The sequence below is a fragment of the Aspergillus tanneri genome (assembly GCF_003426965.1).
Source record: "Aspergillus tanneri strain NIH1004 chromosome Unknown AapTan_7_pilon_pilon_pilon, whole genome shotgun sequence".
Lineage (NCBI taxonomy): Eukaryota > Fungi > Ascomycota > Eurotiomycetes > Eurotiales > Aspergillaceae > Aspergillus > Aspergillus tanneri.
In genome coordinates this window covers 3,737,649-3,753,365 of record NW_022984634.1, presented here as the reverse complement: position 1 = coordinate 3,753,365, position 15,717 = coordinate 3,737,649, and the positions used below count along the sequence as shown (strand labels likewise).

At 47.2% G+C, this 15,717-nt stretch overlaps 5 protein-coding genes across 5 annotated transcripts; 1 reads left to right on the top strand and 4 right to left on the bottom strand.

The window, feature by feature from the left end:
• Window positions 1-33: 33 nt before the first annotated feature.
• Window positions 34-1,183, bottom strand: ATNIH1004_007846 (uncharacterized protein; the record flags this gene model as incomplete). The annotated part of the gene is made up of 2 exons (XM_033572462.1): window positions 34-146; window positions 208-1,183. 2 exons carry the CDS (start codon window positions 1,181-1,183, stop codon window positions 34-36), a joined length of 1,089 nt encoding a protein of 362 aa, XP_033425777.1.
• A 4,359-nt stretch (window positions 1,184-5,542) lies between these two features.
• On the bottom strand, window positions 5,543-7,072 carry ATNIH1004_007845 (uncharacterized protein; the record flags this gene model as incomplete). The annotated part of the gene is made up of 3 exons (XM_033572461.1): window positions 5,543-5,934; window positions 6,003-6,594; window positions 6,677-7,072. 3 exons carry the CDS (start codon window positions 7,070-7,072, stop codon window positions 5,543-5,545), a joined length of 1,380 nt encoding a protein of 459 aa, XP_033425776.1.
• A 1,342-nt stretch (window positions 7,073-8,414) lies between these two features.
• On the top strand, window positions 8,415-9,447 carry ATNIH1004_007844 (uncharacterized protein; the record flags this gene model as incomplete). Its single annotated transcript, XM_033572460.1, has 4 exons — window positions 8,415-8,542; window positions 8,653-8,811; window positions 8,870-9,364; window positions 9,429-9,447. 4 exons carry the CDS (start codon window positions 8,415-8,417, stop codon window positions 9,445-9,447), a joined length of 801 nt encoding a protein of 266 aa, XP_033425775.1.
• A 742-nt stretch (window positions 9,448-10,189) lies between these two features.
• Window positions 10,190-10,919, bottom strand: ATNIH1004_007843 (uncharacterized protein; the record flags this gene model as incomplete). Its single annotated transcript, XM_033572459.1, has 2 exons — window positions 10,190-10,696; window positions 10,785-10,919. 2 exons carry the CDS (start codon window positions 10,917-10,919, stop codon window positions 10,190-10,192), a joined length of 642 nt encoding a protein of 213 aa, XP_033425774.1.
• Window positions 10,920-11,984: 1,065 nt separating this feature from the next.
• ATNIH1004_007842 (ubiquitin-conjugating enzyme E2) lies at window positions 11,985-15,699 on the bottom strand (the record flags this gene model as incomplete). Its single annotated transcript, XM_033572458.1, has 6 exons — window positions 11,985-12,373; window positions 12,426-15,231; window positions 15,293-15,385; window positions 15,449-15,463; window positions 15,536-15,595; window positions 15,670-15,699. The coding sequence occupies 6 exons, from the start codon at window positions 15,697-15,699 to the stop codon at window positions 11,985-11,987; spliced, it is 3,393 nt and encodes a 1,130-aa protein (XP_033425773.1).
• Between the last annotated feature and the right edge of the window lie 18 nt (window positions 15,700-15,717).

Sequence of the window (15,717 nt, the reverse complement as noted above, 5' to 3'; positions counted from 1 at the left end):
GGACCACGTCGACGGGAAGTAGGATTGATCTTATCATCCCCCCGGCGTAGCCAGTGAAGCAGAGGAATCGCGTCGGAGAATAGATCGCGGATGGGTGATCGTTGCAGGAGGTGGTAGGTCTTCATCTGTAGTCTCACCGTCATCGGCTTAACAAAAGCGCGTCAGCATAAGAGGAAACAAGATGGGTTTGATACATGGCCTGCATACTCTCGTAGCCACTCGACTCCGAAACCTCGGAGTGAGCATCGGACTCCACATGATAAATGTTGGAATGACCGTAGTCCGAGTCGGCAAACACTTCACCCGATTGTCGGCGATGTTTAAGGGATGGTTCACTGTCGTTTTCAATCATACGACGCAGCTGGGGATCCAGGCTGTCTTGTTGGAGGAAATCGCCAGGGATCTCGTCGTCTGTATGGGAATCACTCTCCGAGGAAGAATCGGAGTCTTCTTGAAAATGCACCCGACGCGGCACCGGCGTCTCCACGGCAGTTTCGCTGGCCATATCAGTCTCCCCGAACGTCTCCATGACACTATAAAGCTGTTCCTCATCGAAGAACGAAGCACCTGACAACAACAGGTGATCGTCAAAGACGTTGGGGCCTGACCAGTCTTGAGCACCGGAGGTAGTGGAAACAGTCAGAACGCTCCCAAGAGTGTGTTCATCCTCCGACTCTACAATCAGGAGTTCCTCTAACTTCTCCACATCGTGGTCTTCGTCATCATCGCCGTCACTAATGTAATCCACGGCAGCATAGACATCATCGGAGCTACCATCCGAGTCATTTTCATCGCTGCTCTTCTGTCCGTCATAGACATCATCGTCCGATACCCTCAGCTTCTTGTTTCTCTTAGTAGGTTTCACTCCCGTCTTACGGGACGGCCTGTCATGGCGACCATAAGACGGGGCCCGGACAGCCGGCTGTTCATCTTCGTCATCCGCATCTTCCTCCGAGCCATCCGCATCGTCGCTCAGCTCTCCTATGGATGAGACTGAAGACACGCTGGATAGGGAAGACGCCCTCCGTTTTCTACCCGCATTGAGGGAACCGAGGGAGACGGCCTTATTTGCTCTCCGTGAAGAGTTCTGCATAGAGCTAGACAAGGGGCTCGAGTTGTTGCGATTGTTTTCTTTTATGGCACCAATTTGGGGCCGCTTGGGGGAGAGACTGGTTTGCGGCATTGCGTAAGCCAACAATAGAGTTGTAGACCAGAAGGAATGGTGGCTCTATCAGAATATCCGTCTAATATTAACAGGGTTTGGTAGAACAAGGTTTGCTACCCGGTGGGATGCTGCAAGTAGGTTGCGTCAGAGATTCGGAGGTCGGTAAGTGGAAAACGCAGGAAAGTTTGATCTTGGTCCGTCAATTCGTAAATAGCATATGCAAACAAGAAATAGATCGTGGTTATCAGCTATAAGAGGAAAGAAGATTGGGGGAAAATGGTAGGAGATCGGATCAAAGGAGAGCGAGCATAAGGGGAGGGACGGATAGCAAAGACTTTTCGTTGCGTAGGAAAAGCACCTCACCGTCCCAGCTGGACGTCAAAGTGCTTCTGCGGTGATGATACTGAGGGGCAATTTCGACGCTTCAAGCGTGCATCGAAAGAGAAACAGATATCGTCAAGTCGAATTCGAAATACTCGGAGCTGCTGGACTGGGGGGCAGGAAAGGGTTGCCGTGCCCCCCAGCGAGGAATCTACAGCTCGACGAAGGCCATTCTGGCGATGAACTCTTGACAATATCTGATGAATAAAAAATAATCGAAGTGATTCTGTCGTTTATGGGAAATAAAGGGGACGTCTGCGCTGGGGGAGATGGCAGAGGATGAGGGGTGAAATGGGATGTTTAGACGGAAGGAAAAGAGAAGGGAGGATCAGCCCCATAGCGGCGTCACTTCGTACAGTACAGACTACAGACTACAGAAAAAAGCAGCAGCAGCAGCAGCGGCAGCCCGTTACAGAACCGAACGGCCTCGGAGGACTGGGGCGGGCCAATTTTTCTAGTCAGGGTGGGCCGCCGGGTTGCTGATTGGTCAGAGGACTGAAAAAGGTTCATTCCCATTGGTCAAGAGACGTTCACCGCATCTTTCCTTTTTTTTTTTTTTTCCTCTCCCTCTCTAGGGATCAGTTGAAACCAATCAGCATGGAGTAACTGCAAAACTCTTTGAATTGAGGAGATGAAACGTGTCAGTCATCATCCCTTGACGGCCCTGTCAGACGCCTACAATTTGAATGGTTTCATTCTCTATAAGGCTGTCCGTTGAGTCAGTCAGTCGTGAATCCCCAGATTCCATAGAAAGGATATTGTAAGAGTCAAGAGGAGGAAGAGGAGGAACATGAACAACGTTGTATTCATCCTGCGGTAGTCCCACTGTATGCATGGTTGGGTACCTTATTCTGCAGACGGCGCAGAAACCGATCCAAGTCAACCGCTATAGACCTCCGTGCCTTCGGAAGCAAGAAGTTGCCAGCGCAGCGAACAGCTAGTTATTTTAACTTGTAGCTCGGTCTGCTTTCGCTCAAAGTGTCTTTCTGTACATGCGAAGTATTCGAGAGGAGTCATATCTCTACGCGATACAAATACTCAAAGTAACCATGACATACATTTATCTACATAACATGCAAACGGGCATGCAGATCGATCAATCACAACCTTTCATAAAACTAACAGAATGAGGGGATCGAGGAATGTTTAATGGGGAATGTTGCTTGTACATGTGGAGTACTGTGCAGTACGACTAATGATTTTTTTAAACAAAGAATCAATTTTTTCCTCCCATAATAGTAACAGCCAACAAGATGTCATACATATCCCCATTCAAGTCGGGGACATTCTTTGAACCGTGCTTTCCGCACGATGTACTCCTCCATATTGTAGTATCAGAGATATGACCCATCGAATGAGTCTATGAGATGAGTCATAATCACAACAGTCTGATGAATATACTGTAACAACGTAGTACATACTGTTCGTCAGAGAAGAACACGAAAGGTCCATGGAACCACCTATCTCATGGTGCTTACGGAGGAAAAAAGCTCTAGTATTGCTATTTGCTAAAAGCCTAAGTTACTGGGATTGGTGACTACTGCACCTAACCTGCCAGCTCCATATTCAAAACAACAATAATTTATTTGGGAGAGAAAAAAAAATTTATGATTATTTCCGACGGACGACAGTCGTCCCGTTAGTCTAATCTTTTTAGGGAGACAGATCTCCACAGCCCACACCAGTGGCAATATGTTGCAGGATAATCAACCCTGGAATAAAAGAACAAATCAAAACAGATTCGATCGGAGAATTCTACCTTCCTACTATTACATACTTAGGGATCATGAGATACAAGGGTTGGAACAGGCCACCACATCACCCAACAGATCTTTACCTAACAGTAGCTAGATTAATAATAGATATTACAGAGTACAGATGTCTGCATGGGAGATTGTTGAAAAAGAGCGGTAAAGGGACAGCTGGCTGCATTCATCCTGCAAGGTCAAAGTAGAGAGCTAGAAGTGGAAGTGGCTCATGCTTCTACTGCATGTAAACCCTCTGATGATGCCTTATCAACTTAACTACGGAGGACCACGTACTCTATAATACAATGGAAAGGAGATAATTGTGCGTGACCTTTAACCAGAAACTGTACAGTTCCTAAGATTCCTTTGCCAAGACTGCTATCTGACGCACTTTCACCCAATCGTCCACGGCCAATCGGTGTACAATATAGAACTTGGCTGCAAGATGAGACCCAGCACTTGATCAGAAACAGTACTCCCAACCTCTAAAGGAATACAAAACATCTCTACCCAACAGAAAGGAGGAACAAAGAAAACTACTTTTACCGGAGAGGGCAATAATAATTTAGGTATAGGTTGATAAGCTGTATTTCGAAGAAGGGTTTGTTTAAAATATGAATGGAAAATTGACAAGCTACCACAATACGTCCTTATTCGCGTAACCTATGCACATGGCGCAATCACTCAACAGCTACAACCCTATACCGATGTTCTCAGAATTGAAATATTTGAAAAAGCAAGTGACAGATCATCCCACATGCAGAACCGCAACATCCTTCAGTTTGTACGCGACTAGTATCTTGTCCAAACAATTGCCACAACCTACCCATAGTCTTATCGTCTGCACCCCAGAGGGGATACGATTCAAGCAAATGTGAGGAACTGGCCGTCAATGAGTCCAGTGTGCAGGTTATCCGTAGATAATATGTCGAAAGACCTTAATTCGAAAGTGTGTTTAATTCCCCCAAAGGAAACGCCATCCGAAAGTCCTTTGGCAGGTGTCATTTGACGATATGCCATTTCCATGGAAAGTTATTCTTCACTAGCATAAAAAACTGTGAGCTGACAAACTTTCCCAGGAAGACTAGTGATATCTCTTTTCTCCTGGAAGACGGTTTCTCCAACATCCAAAGCACCAAGCCAACTCAGATATCTCGATTCTTTGCCCCTCAGAAAAGTCTACCACGGCTTTATACAGAGCTCTTTTGATGCCGTATCTGGCATCGAGATGTCTAACACGGCATATTTGACATTGCCTACTTTGCCGAAAGTCCATGGTACACGTTCATCAGTGGTGAGAAACAGTGGGAGCCCTGCCACAGATACGGGCCACAGTTTCGCGGGAAGCTTTACCACATATATGATTAGAAAATGCTCTAGCACGGAAGCCCCAACAAAATCTGGGAATAGAGAACTGAGAATTTCCCATTCCTCAGGGGTGGGGTCTTTTGGGAGGTTGTTTTCTCTTTGAAGGGGGAAGGCGACTTTGACATGTCGCCCATACATTAACGGATATCTTGTGCTCGTTTCAATCAAGGACGAAGACAACCGGACACTGCATAGAGATAATATGAGTTAGTAGGTGATTCTTTATCATATAAGGATAGTCCATCGTGGAAGGAACAAGATAGGTAAAAGTATTCTTACCTGGGTGAGTTCAGGTTGACATAATTTTGCGGCCTACAGTATTTCCCTGAGTCCTTGTTGATGAAGGATGCCATATGATGATTGAATTATCACTACGCTAAGAACCCTCGTGGGATTGAACTAACCAGCAGCCCTTCTCTCCCTTAACCTACTATCCTTTCTATATTAGTTTAGAGAATATTTATGGAATAACTACCAAACTAAAAGTGCTTGCAGTCGATTCTTCCTACTCTCTACTCGGTACGCTAGGTATCTCGTCGTACTACTCACCTACTACATGCTTGTACAGTACCTACAAGTACATCTCTCTATGATTCTCGTGGAGATGCCTCTCATTTTGAAGTCTCGGGTCATTCCCAGTTCCATTCCTAGATTCATAAACTGCCATTGTTATCGTCACTATCATTTCCCGAAGTTGCCACTTGAGCAAAGCTGTACCTAGAAACTCCAGGAAGTAGAATTTCTCCACCATATTCCATGAAAAGCACCAACTGGTATCAAAATCCCCGTCAAACGGGCTACTAGATAGATTAAACCAAGACCACTAGAAATTAGAGACAAATATCCCGAAATAGAAGAAAAGTCAGTAAGTAGCTAAAGATTATGTTCCTGGGTATGGCTCAATTTTGGGTACTGATGCTGTGGCTGCTCTCTGACCTGATCGCCCCCAAATGGCTAGTATCGACTTTGACCGGCTTGGCTTGGATGGAGATCTATACGACATCGTCTCTTCCTCTCTTCTCGTTTGTCCATCTACGGGCGCACTAGTGTTCGACTCTCTGGATTGTTGTGCTTCTTTTATCCCCTCGCGAACTTCTGCTACCGAAGCTCCCTGAGGCGCGGTGGTGGTGAGGGTCTCCGTTGTCCGGATTCCTTCGTCCGAAGAAGATTGCTCGTTTAATTTTTCAATCTCTTCCTCGGAGACGAGACGTTCGTTCTCCAGGCGGACCTCCCGCCCACGTTTATGACAATACCACAAGACGAACAGCAGGACTGTGTGAGGAAGCTCATATCAGCCTGTCTAACCCTAAACCCTCACAAAACATCTGGGCTGCACTTACTGAATAATGCTAATGACCAGAGAATATTCATGCCCAACACCGCCGGGAATCGAGCTCTTAAAAAGGCCACAATGGACCGGAGCATTCCCACAAGAGCAGCCGGCTTTCCGACCAGCTCTTTCAAGCTTGGCACCTTGATCCCCATCTTACCGGCTGCTGCCGCCACTTTTTCCACATTGTCCATGTTAATACCACTTGTCCCTGCTCTCTCGCTAGCCGCTGCAATCATCTCAGGGGCCAGGGTTTCGGTCCACCGCTCTGGAAGTTTCTCGATGAGTTTCTGTAGAAAACTTGGAAGCTTGGTATATGTGCTTTGCAGTTGTCTGTTGCCGTTCGTAAGAAGCATCTCAAGATCGTGGTAGGCAGTCGGGACGCCATCAACGAGGTCCTTGAAGATTAACTTGAACTTGCGTAAGAGCTCCTGGGTTTCGTCGCTGATAGAAAATACCCGATTATTGTCTGCCGCGAGATCCAGTCGCTCCAGGACCTCCGTCATGTCTTCCGCTTCTTGCTTCACTTCATCGTTACCAGTGGCGGCAAGTTGACCTTGCGTATCGCTCGGGGTACCCGACGTTGCGGCCTCTCCTTTATTCTATTAATCAAAAATGGGTGTTATTTCATGTACTGTACGTGCCACATACACCTCGTTCCAAACAGTGGAAGGGGGACTATACCTTTTGACTAACGGTACCCATCCGTCGTAACCAGTTCCATGGCTTCTTCGTCGGCGGTGAAACTCCCACCTTAGATGACGGCGATAGTGAGGAAATACTAGATTTCCTACGGGATAATTCTCTGGTCTTCCGTCCCTCTTCGCCAAGTTCTCTCCCAAATTCTTCCTCGGGTGACACAGGGGATTGGAGATTAGGTACATCGATTCCGAGAGGACTGACGGGTGAGTGTACTCCCCCATCCTCCTCAGCAGGCGAAACAGACGAAGAACTTTTATGACTCCTCTCGGTCACAATATTCTGTAGAAACCTCTCATCCTCGGCGGTCAACACGGGATCCTGGGATTTGAACTGCTGCGAGGAACGCCTCCAATTTTTGATTTGATTAAACTGCTGCATATCGACTTGAATTCTCTTCAGCAACCATAAATGAATGAGTGATAGAGCCAGAAAACCGATCCGTGGCCTATGGTTATGAGTGATGTTGAACAAACGACGGAGAACAAAGAGAAGCAGATGGAGGGGTATAAGTACTATCTACTTGTTGCAAGGTTAAACAGAAGGCTATGGCTGGCCAGACTAGACACTGAATAGCTAGACAGTTGTCGCAGATATTGCTTGCGACCTCCCAAAACCGAAACCTGCAGTGGCTTGGAGGCTGGGGAATCAAGACCTCCTGCAGGAGACTCCGATCGAGATTCAGGAACTCAACCTAGCGATGATGTCACTGAAAGAGGCGCGTTACTGCACCGCCACATCCCGCATCGGGAAGGGATATACCTGTATTATGTAGGTCTTAGATAGTGTAATTCTAGATAGATTATCATGCAGTTCTTCGTTGGATCCATTTAATCCATTCGACCCATCTACTATGCTGCATTTCAATGGGGCAATGGGTTATTCCGGCACTGCTACTCTGTATAGAGGGTATCCATTTATCTGCAACCATAAGTACACCATCTATCTTGGCGGCCAACCCTATTATTCACCGGGAGGTGCTAACGGTATTTATATCAAGGATCTCTAATGCTTGGCTAGTTGATAGTTGTCCCTCTCGCTCAGGCTGTCCTGGGACTCGGTGCTAGTTCGTCCAGAGAAAGGCTGGAATAGTAGCTGGTGGCATGAATATATACTCAGTATGGATTTTCACCGGCTAATGAAGCTGCTACAACTAGACAATTCGTGTGCCTCAGTTTTATATAGCGAGTACTTTATCAACAAACGCATACAGTTCCAGATGATGGTAATATCTGCTAGTCCAGTATATTCCATTGGTTCAAATCCAGGATAATCACTAGGCAGAAGTACGAAATCAGGTGCACGCCAGTCAGCTGCCTAGCCATCACATGATCCGTAGGTTATCTTCGCAATTCATTCATTCCTATCATCTTTCCTTCTCACGCTCCGCAGAGTCGACCGATCTTCGCTATACATCTCTCCTCCGGGCTGTAGATTTGTGTATGCGAAAGCTTCTCCAGGACTGTGTTCCTTCTCGGGATATCAGTAGGTCTTCATTGAGATGAAGACTTGCGATTACGAGAGGAATTTCGTCTTGGGAAAGCTTCCAGGACTCCTCCCCTCATGCGACTTGCATGACTCGGCAGCGTCACTTTTTCTCCTTGTCAATTTAGTCCACTCTTTTCCGATCTTCTGGTTTTTCTTGTCGCTCCTTTGCCTCTATACCTGGCTGTCGCTGATATCTTTCCTGGCTAAGCTCTTTGGAGGGAAGGACAACAGCATCATGCCTGTCAAACGCCCCTTTATTTCCAAGGATCCTCTAGGAAAGTCCGTCAGATCGGCCAGGAAGGTTCTCGGTGGGCGTGTGAAAGGAAAGATGCAGGAGAAGTTCGAAAGTCCACCACCGGACAGGTGAGTTATGTCCAGCATTTCCTGCACACTTTTCCTGCGCTGCTGTGATTCTCATCAACCAGCACTGTGTCAACAATAAGTTAACTGATAGACAACCCCTGCTGCTATAGTCCTCCCATGAGCCCTATAGTCACTTTGATTGTAGGTCGGGAGCATCGTCTTTTCGTGGCCCACGAGCATCTCTTGTGTCGTTCTCCTTTCTTCACGGCCATGCTCAGAGATCAGTTCGTAGAGAATGCCATGAATATGGCGGTTGTACTACCAGAAGAGTATGTCATCTGTATCTTCTGTACCCTGTAAGCATACAACTCTAACAAGCCGCCTCAGAGAGCCTGAGATCTTGTCCTCTGTTCTCGAGTTCTTATATAAGGGGGATTATTTCCCGCGTCTGCTCCGAAGCAAGGATGCCAACTGCTGGGAGCTCGAGATCACCCAGGATGTACATATTCTCGGAGGCAGCGGGTCAAGCAAAGCCACAATTTTTCACTCCGGGGTCGGTGGTGTTGTCCTCAGGGATACAGCGGTGTACTGTGCTGCAGAGAAGTATGGTCTGGACGATCTCAAGCGCCTTGCACTTCGCAAGCAAGGTCTTCAGAGTGGCATTCCTGTGGATGTGATCCTGCGATCCGCTCGGTACGCCTACGACAACACACTAGACTCGGAGTATCGGCTTCGCGCTCATTATCTTGCCATGATCATTCGCACCCGGCGGATCTTCAAGGGTAGTGGAACCATGCAGTTTGAAATGGAGACGGGACATCCGTTCTTTTTCGATTTGTTTGTTGCTATGTGCAATCACATGGATGATCTTGAAGAGATCAGGTTTGTCTTTTTTTCTACAGGATATAGTTATCTTGACCATCAACTGACTGATTGTACTGAACAGCTCCTCCAGGATGATCTAAATGTGGTAGCCAGCAACAGACATTTCGAAATACACAGGCACCAAAAACAAAAAAAAAAAAAAAAAAGTCCGGTCTTGCTCATGGGTAAGCATCGTTCAATTCTTTCGAGGTTGGCCAACCACTTTTAAGTATGGTCATGAGGAACCATCTCCGTATCGCTATTTAATTCGATCGATCGTTCCATCGACTTTGATGCATTTATTCATATTGTTCCTGCCATTCCTTGAGTTGAGAGTCCTGTGTTTTGTTTTGTTTCCGTCTGGCTTCTATATCATAGCTGCTGTAATTAGCATCTCTGCTCTGCTCTGCTTGCTTTATGTAGTCTGTCTCTGATCTAGACTGCATTTTCTGGATGGTCTGAAGGTAGATTGATCTTAGCTAGGAATTGAGAGATTCGGCCGCCTCATTTCAGGAGGGATTGTACATGTATGTGGATAGAACGGGTGGGTATATCGACGTAGATAGATTTGGGCAAGTAGAAAAAGTTATGCATTAATATTATTACAAAGCAATAGCGTCCACACAGGTTCCCTCAATAAGCTCAATGACCCATGCATATAAAACAAACAACAATGGCCTCTGAGAATAAGTGAACTCTGACAATACGTGAAATCCTTCAACTACTGCAAGGAAACAAGTGAATAAGATATGAGAAGTCAGCAAACGGAGGGAAAATATGAAAGAAATGAAAAAGAACGAAAGAAATACAATGAGAGGACATTTAATATGCAAATAGAAAAAATCACATAGACTTCTTCTTACGACCCCTCTTAGGCTTTTCATCAGCCGGTACAAGTTTAGCCTCGGCCTCACCGTCTTCATTGGCGGGCTTCTTCTGGCGTTTAGCGTTCGATTTAGCAGCCGGAGTAGAGGCAGTGGAAGTCTTGGTGGTCTTCTTCTCAGTGGTATCCTTCGAAGCACGGCCTTTTTTTGCAGGCTGCTTGGCGGACTCATCATCATCTACGACGTCTTGTTTGGCGCGACCTCTTTTCTTGGGTTGCTTGGTCTTGGGTGCTTCGTCTTCGGATCCGCTCTTAGCTGCGTCTTTGGCAGGTTTGGCTTGGCCGCGCTTCTTGGGCTTGGCGGGCTGCTCCCTTGCCTCGGAAACTTCCTCTTCCTGCGGGGGGTCATCAATTTGCTGTACTTGGTCATCGGGTGAGAAGAAGGTAAATACCTCATCGGCCTTGGCCTTCTTCTTTGGCACACGCATCCGGAAGCCTGTCTTGCCGGGGCGGTTCATCTCCACATCCTAGAAGGATCAGCATTGGTGCTCCAGTGACGCTGAAAGAACGAAGGAGATATGTATAATAAAAATCAATTGGGGAGGGGAGATATACCCCCTTCCAGTCATCATCATCCACATGCCCCTGCTCCACAGCCTTTCGCACCTTCTCCTGATTCTCAGGAGAGAGTTCCTGAAAGCCATCTATATCGGAGACGTCCTCACCCGTCTCCTCAACAGTTTCTTTCATGTGGGCGATAATTTTAGGCGTCACGCACCCCCTAGAATTGGTTAGCCTGTAGGTCCGAGGTAGGACAATGGGAATGGAGAGGGCATACCAATGTCTCCAGAAGAAGCTCTGGAATCGCTCGGTGTCGACCCAGGTTCCGAGACGAAGCTCGCCCTTGAGAATCTTGATTTTGTCATCTTTGCATTCTTTGTTTTGGCAGCCGGCTCGACCGGTGGATGCCTCATCTGTTTACGTCAGTTTTTTTTTTTTTTTTTTTTTTTTTTTTTTTTTTTTTTTTTACACAACACCAGAGGAAATAATCAACTCCGTCAGGCATTACAGTTGATGTTGGGCAAATTTGTAGGAGTAAATAGAACATACGATGGACAAACAATGCGATAAAAAACAGGATATGCAATACACGCTTAATTTAATTAAAATAGACGATAAATGCGCGATTATATACTTAAAATAAGATGACAAAAAAAAAAAAAAGCCTTACCTAGACGATAAGATGGCATGGTGCAACTCGCGTGTTTTGTGGTGGGGAAAAGGTTGACGCGAGGGTCGCACGGATAGAATCAAGAAATCCCAGATCAATACGACTTCGAGACGATGAAAGGGAATTAATTATCGGAGATTCCACGAGGGAGATGTCCAGATGGCACGATGAAGAGGGAGGGGGAGGAAGAAAGAACAGGAACAGCTGCCAGACGAGACAAGACTGTCTTAAGGACAGAAAGCAGAGCACGGAACCCGCCGCAGACCAATGCCGCAGCAAATTCCACATTAAAACAGTGTCCCCAGCTTCATAAGTCTCATGCTGCTTCCATGAGTAATATGACCATTCTAGGCTTCTGTTACAGATTGCAGTCGTGGATATGCGGCTACTGGGCTAGTCGAAGGCCCGGAGAGTCTCATTTGAACAAGAACTAAAAATGTGTAGGTACAAAATGGCTTCTACATCACATAGATTATTACTCCAGATTCCACAGATTCCACAGATTCCACAGATTTCACAGTTTCTCCGGGCGCATAAAACCCTTTGTATTCCACCGTGGCACTGTATAGTGCACCTGAAACCCCTCAAGCACTCATGGTGGACTCGATCTGTTCGAGAGCATGAATATGCTTCCGCAGTAGGACCACCGCCCCAAGACTGAGACGTGGGACGAAGGCCGATGCGACATCATCCTCACCAATGCTTTCAACGGTAGATGTACGATTATGATGCTCGATCATACTAAGAGCCCCTTCAATAGCCCGACGCAGCAGTTGCGGGCGCACGCAACTCTCCTCCTGTTGCTTCAAGTTGGGGAAGTAATGCCACGTCAGTACGTCTTCCATGCCTGCAACGGGATGTTCCAGTGCATGCTGAATAAACTTCCGAGTAATCAGGAACGCCTTCTCGGAATATTGTATAGATTCGACTTGTTTATTGCCCTCGGCAGCAAAGGCTTCGTATCCCGCCTCGTCTATAGATAAGTGAGTAACCACAAGATCATCAAATGAAAGATATCAACGTACTGTAGAATGGCGCTTTGACCAGTACAAGCCCCATGATCGAAACCAGAACTTGCAGTAGAGTCGATTTGACGGGTGACCAGCTTTCGTCCGGATTTTGCGTGGGCCAGGTACCCAGGATACTAAGGCAGATTTTACCATCTTCGTACAGATTGGGGTTAATCCTTCCGTTCATATTGGTCCATGAGTGAAAGAAGGTCGACGGGGGTCGGTTGGGGAAATGATTTGAAAGGTGGAAGTCAATCACAAACGGTGCATGCTCGTAGGGGGTTCCCTGAGGCCCGACTATTAGAACCCGCAACAGATCCATCCTGGATTCCCATGCCCGGACGAAAATCCCAGGAGGAAGTGAAGACCGCAGGATCTCGAACTCCTTGCGGATGCGCTTGATTGATATCCCGGAAGCCCCTGTTGGGCTTTGGCAAAGGAAGTGATGATCAGATGGAGGCGAACCTTCCAACAAAGAGAATGCCGGAGGACATTCAGAGGGCAAACTGGATGATAGGGCCGACGGCTTTTCCGTAACTTGGGAAGCGCTAGCCCTATCTTTGGGATCCTTGGTCTCTCCGCTAGTACCAGACTTCTCAGGAGGGTTAATGTCCGCCACGTCGGGCACTTCAATATTGTCCTCGTTGTTGCCAATTGAATCAACATGGCTACCATCTGTTCCGTCAAGATCCTCGTCCTCCGTGAGCCAATCATCCTCCCTGCCATCATCATCGAGACGCTGGCCGCCCTCATATTCAAAGGTCCGGCTGACTGACGGGCCATACTCATCAAATCGCCCAAACAGTGGATGATCATCTCCCGAAAATGGTGAACCGTACGTTGGTCGGTCGTACATGGAATCAAACATTGCCTCGTACAGATCACTAGGGTCATCATCAAATGCTCCAAATTGTGGATTGGATAGAGCATCATTCAACGGTCCAAACAGACTGTGTTGACCATGACCTAGAAGATCAAGTGGTGGAAATGGAAGAAGCGGCATGGAATTCCCTTCATTAAGCACCAGCATCATCCTCTCCAGTGGAACACGGATATCATGGCAATTGTCCGCACCTGCAAGCCGAACAGTGATCACACCATCGGTGTCCATGGAAACAACCTTTCCGATGAAATTGGCTGGCGATTTGACACTGAACTCATCGTGATGGACACTGAACCGGGACGGGGCTGGAGATGTATCAATTGAGGTCGTCTTTTTGAACCACTCAGATCCTACAATTTTCAATTTCATGGCCTCGAGATAAAGAAAAGTCTCGAAGAACGTGATCGGAAAGAGGAAGCTCAGCTGACAGGGTCCAGCAGCCTTGAAAGTTGAGTTCGAGTTAGTCGTCGGCATTGCCGACTGGTGAACAGTTTTGGGAACAAGAAGCACCAGATCAGCGAGCGACTTCGCCAGACAGGAGTATGATTTAAGCTCGTAGATAGACACATCAGTGACCGTTGTCCCAAGCTTACCAAGAGACGAACCAGGTTTCAACATATTGCCCTGGTGCATTAGCACAACATCTGGGTTTTCATACCAACGGACGGATGCTATTCTTTCCCTGCCATCCACGGTTTGGACCACACCGATCTTCTTGAGACGAAGGGATTCCATCATTGACTCAGCAAGTCCAGCAGGCATAGGACCAACATTGGCAGGAAGAGGTTCATGAATAGTCTCTACTCCGTCTTTCAAGACGACAAGGTTTCCAGGCCATACCTCATCATCAGCGCTGGAGAACTTATGCAGGGCAGTAGCTTCTTCAGTGGTTATGCTCCCGTCTTGCCATTGGACTGTGACCTCGGTTTTAGTGGCCGTTATGCGAAGAACATTTATATCGTAGCCAAAGGACTCATCGACTGGAATACACTTAAATGGAGGGTACTTCGTATCTGCATCCTTCGGGTCCCGAAAACGGACCCGGTCTCCAATTTTAAGCCAGACGTCTGAGTTGACACCCTTTTTATTCAATGCCTCTTTAGGCAACTGACCGAAGTCGCACTTCACAGCATTATCATTCAGTACAGAAGCCCTCAGCATTTCACTGTTCGCACTACTATACGGTAACCCCACAGCAAAAACGTTGGGGCAAACCCAGTCGATATGGTAGTCCGTAGCAGGAGTGTCCAAGATATAACCTTCTGGATCCACCTGTGAGCCTGCATCTGAGATCAGGTCTCCTCGAGTCAAGTTACACATTGCAGTGATGGCAAATTGACCGGGGAACAGTGATTCGGACTCTGACGTCCAGAGAAAGCCACCGCTGTCCAAAGGGTACGAATGGATCGTATCTGGGTGATTAGGCATGGCTACGACATTTTTGGTATCGGACAAGAGGGGAAGTTCCATCCCGTAGGGGTCGATGGGCGAAACGGTTTTCTTGTTCGGGAGAAGTAGGATTGCGTCCCGATCAATCTGATTAATAACCCCTACTTTCTGTCGATATATGATATAGTCACCTTCGGAAAATTGTTCGTAGTTTTTGAGTTCTGACATCGGAACGTCATGTAGTGATGGAGGGTCTGCGTCCTCAGCATGGACAGGTGGCGTGGAAGCATGACGACCTTTAGCCTTTTCTGCAAACTTGACGGGACCGTATTCCCCAGTTCGTGGATCCAGCACTCGATAAGCAATCGGCTCAAGACTACACTTGGCGGAAGAGCTGATGACCGTACCGCTGACCGTGCTGTCCAGATGTCGCTTGACAGCCTGTCCCATCTCTAATACTCGGTCGACCAGCTCGAGGTCATCTTCTCGTATGAGAGAGCAGCCATGGGAGGGTTCGATAAAGCTGACGAAAACATAGTCATTTGGTGGCTGTGAAGTGATATAGACCCTCAGCTGGAGATTGTCAGGGAACCAACAATCAGAAACATACCGCACCCGTTTTCAAAAACTCCACCAGGATCTTGTCTGGCACTGAGGTGTGGGATAAAACCAAGAGATCACCAAGCGGTTCATGATTCTCAATCTGCCCTACCATGTGAGCCAACATTCAGAGACACTGAAGACACGTACAGCAGAGATAGCATACATCATAATGAGTTCTCTGTAGCGAAACGGATTAGCCCGACCTTGCAGCTGAAACAGGGTGACTGTATTCACGTATCACATCACATACACAAACGTGTCCTATCAACGAGGGATTGGACTTGAGGCGACATGCATCGTCTAGATCAAACTGGGGCATCGTTATTATGATCGTCGCCTCCTAAGCACTGTCATATTACCCAGGAAGCATTGCTACCTACTGACCTTTCCGGTGCTTCTTTCAGCCGACCCCATTGTACCGAATGCGGGGTC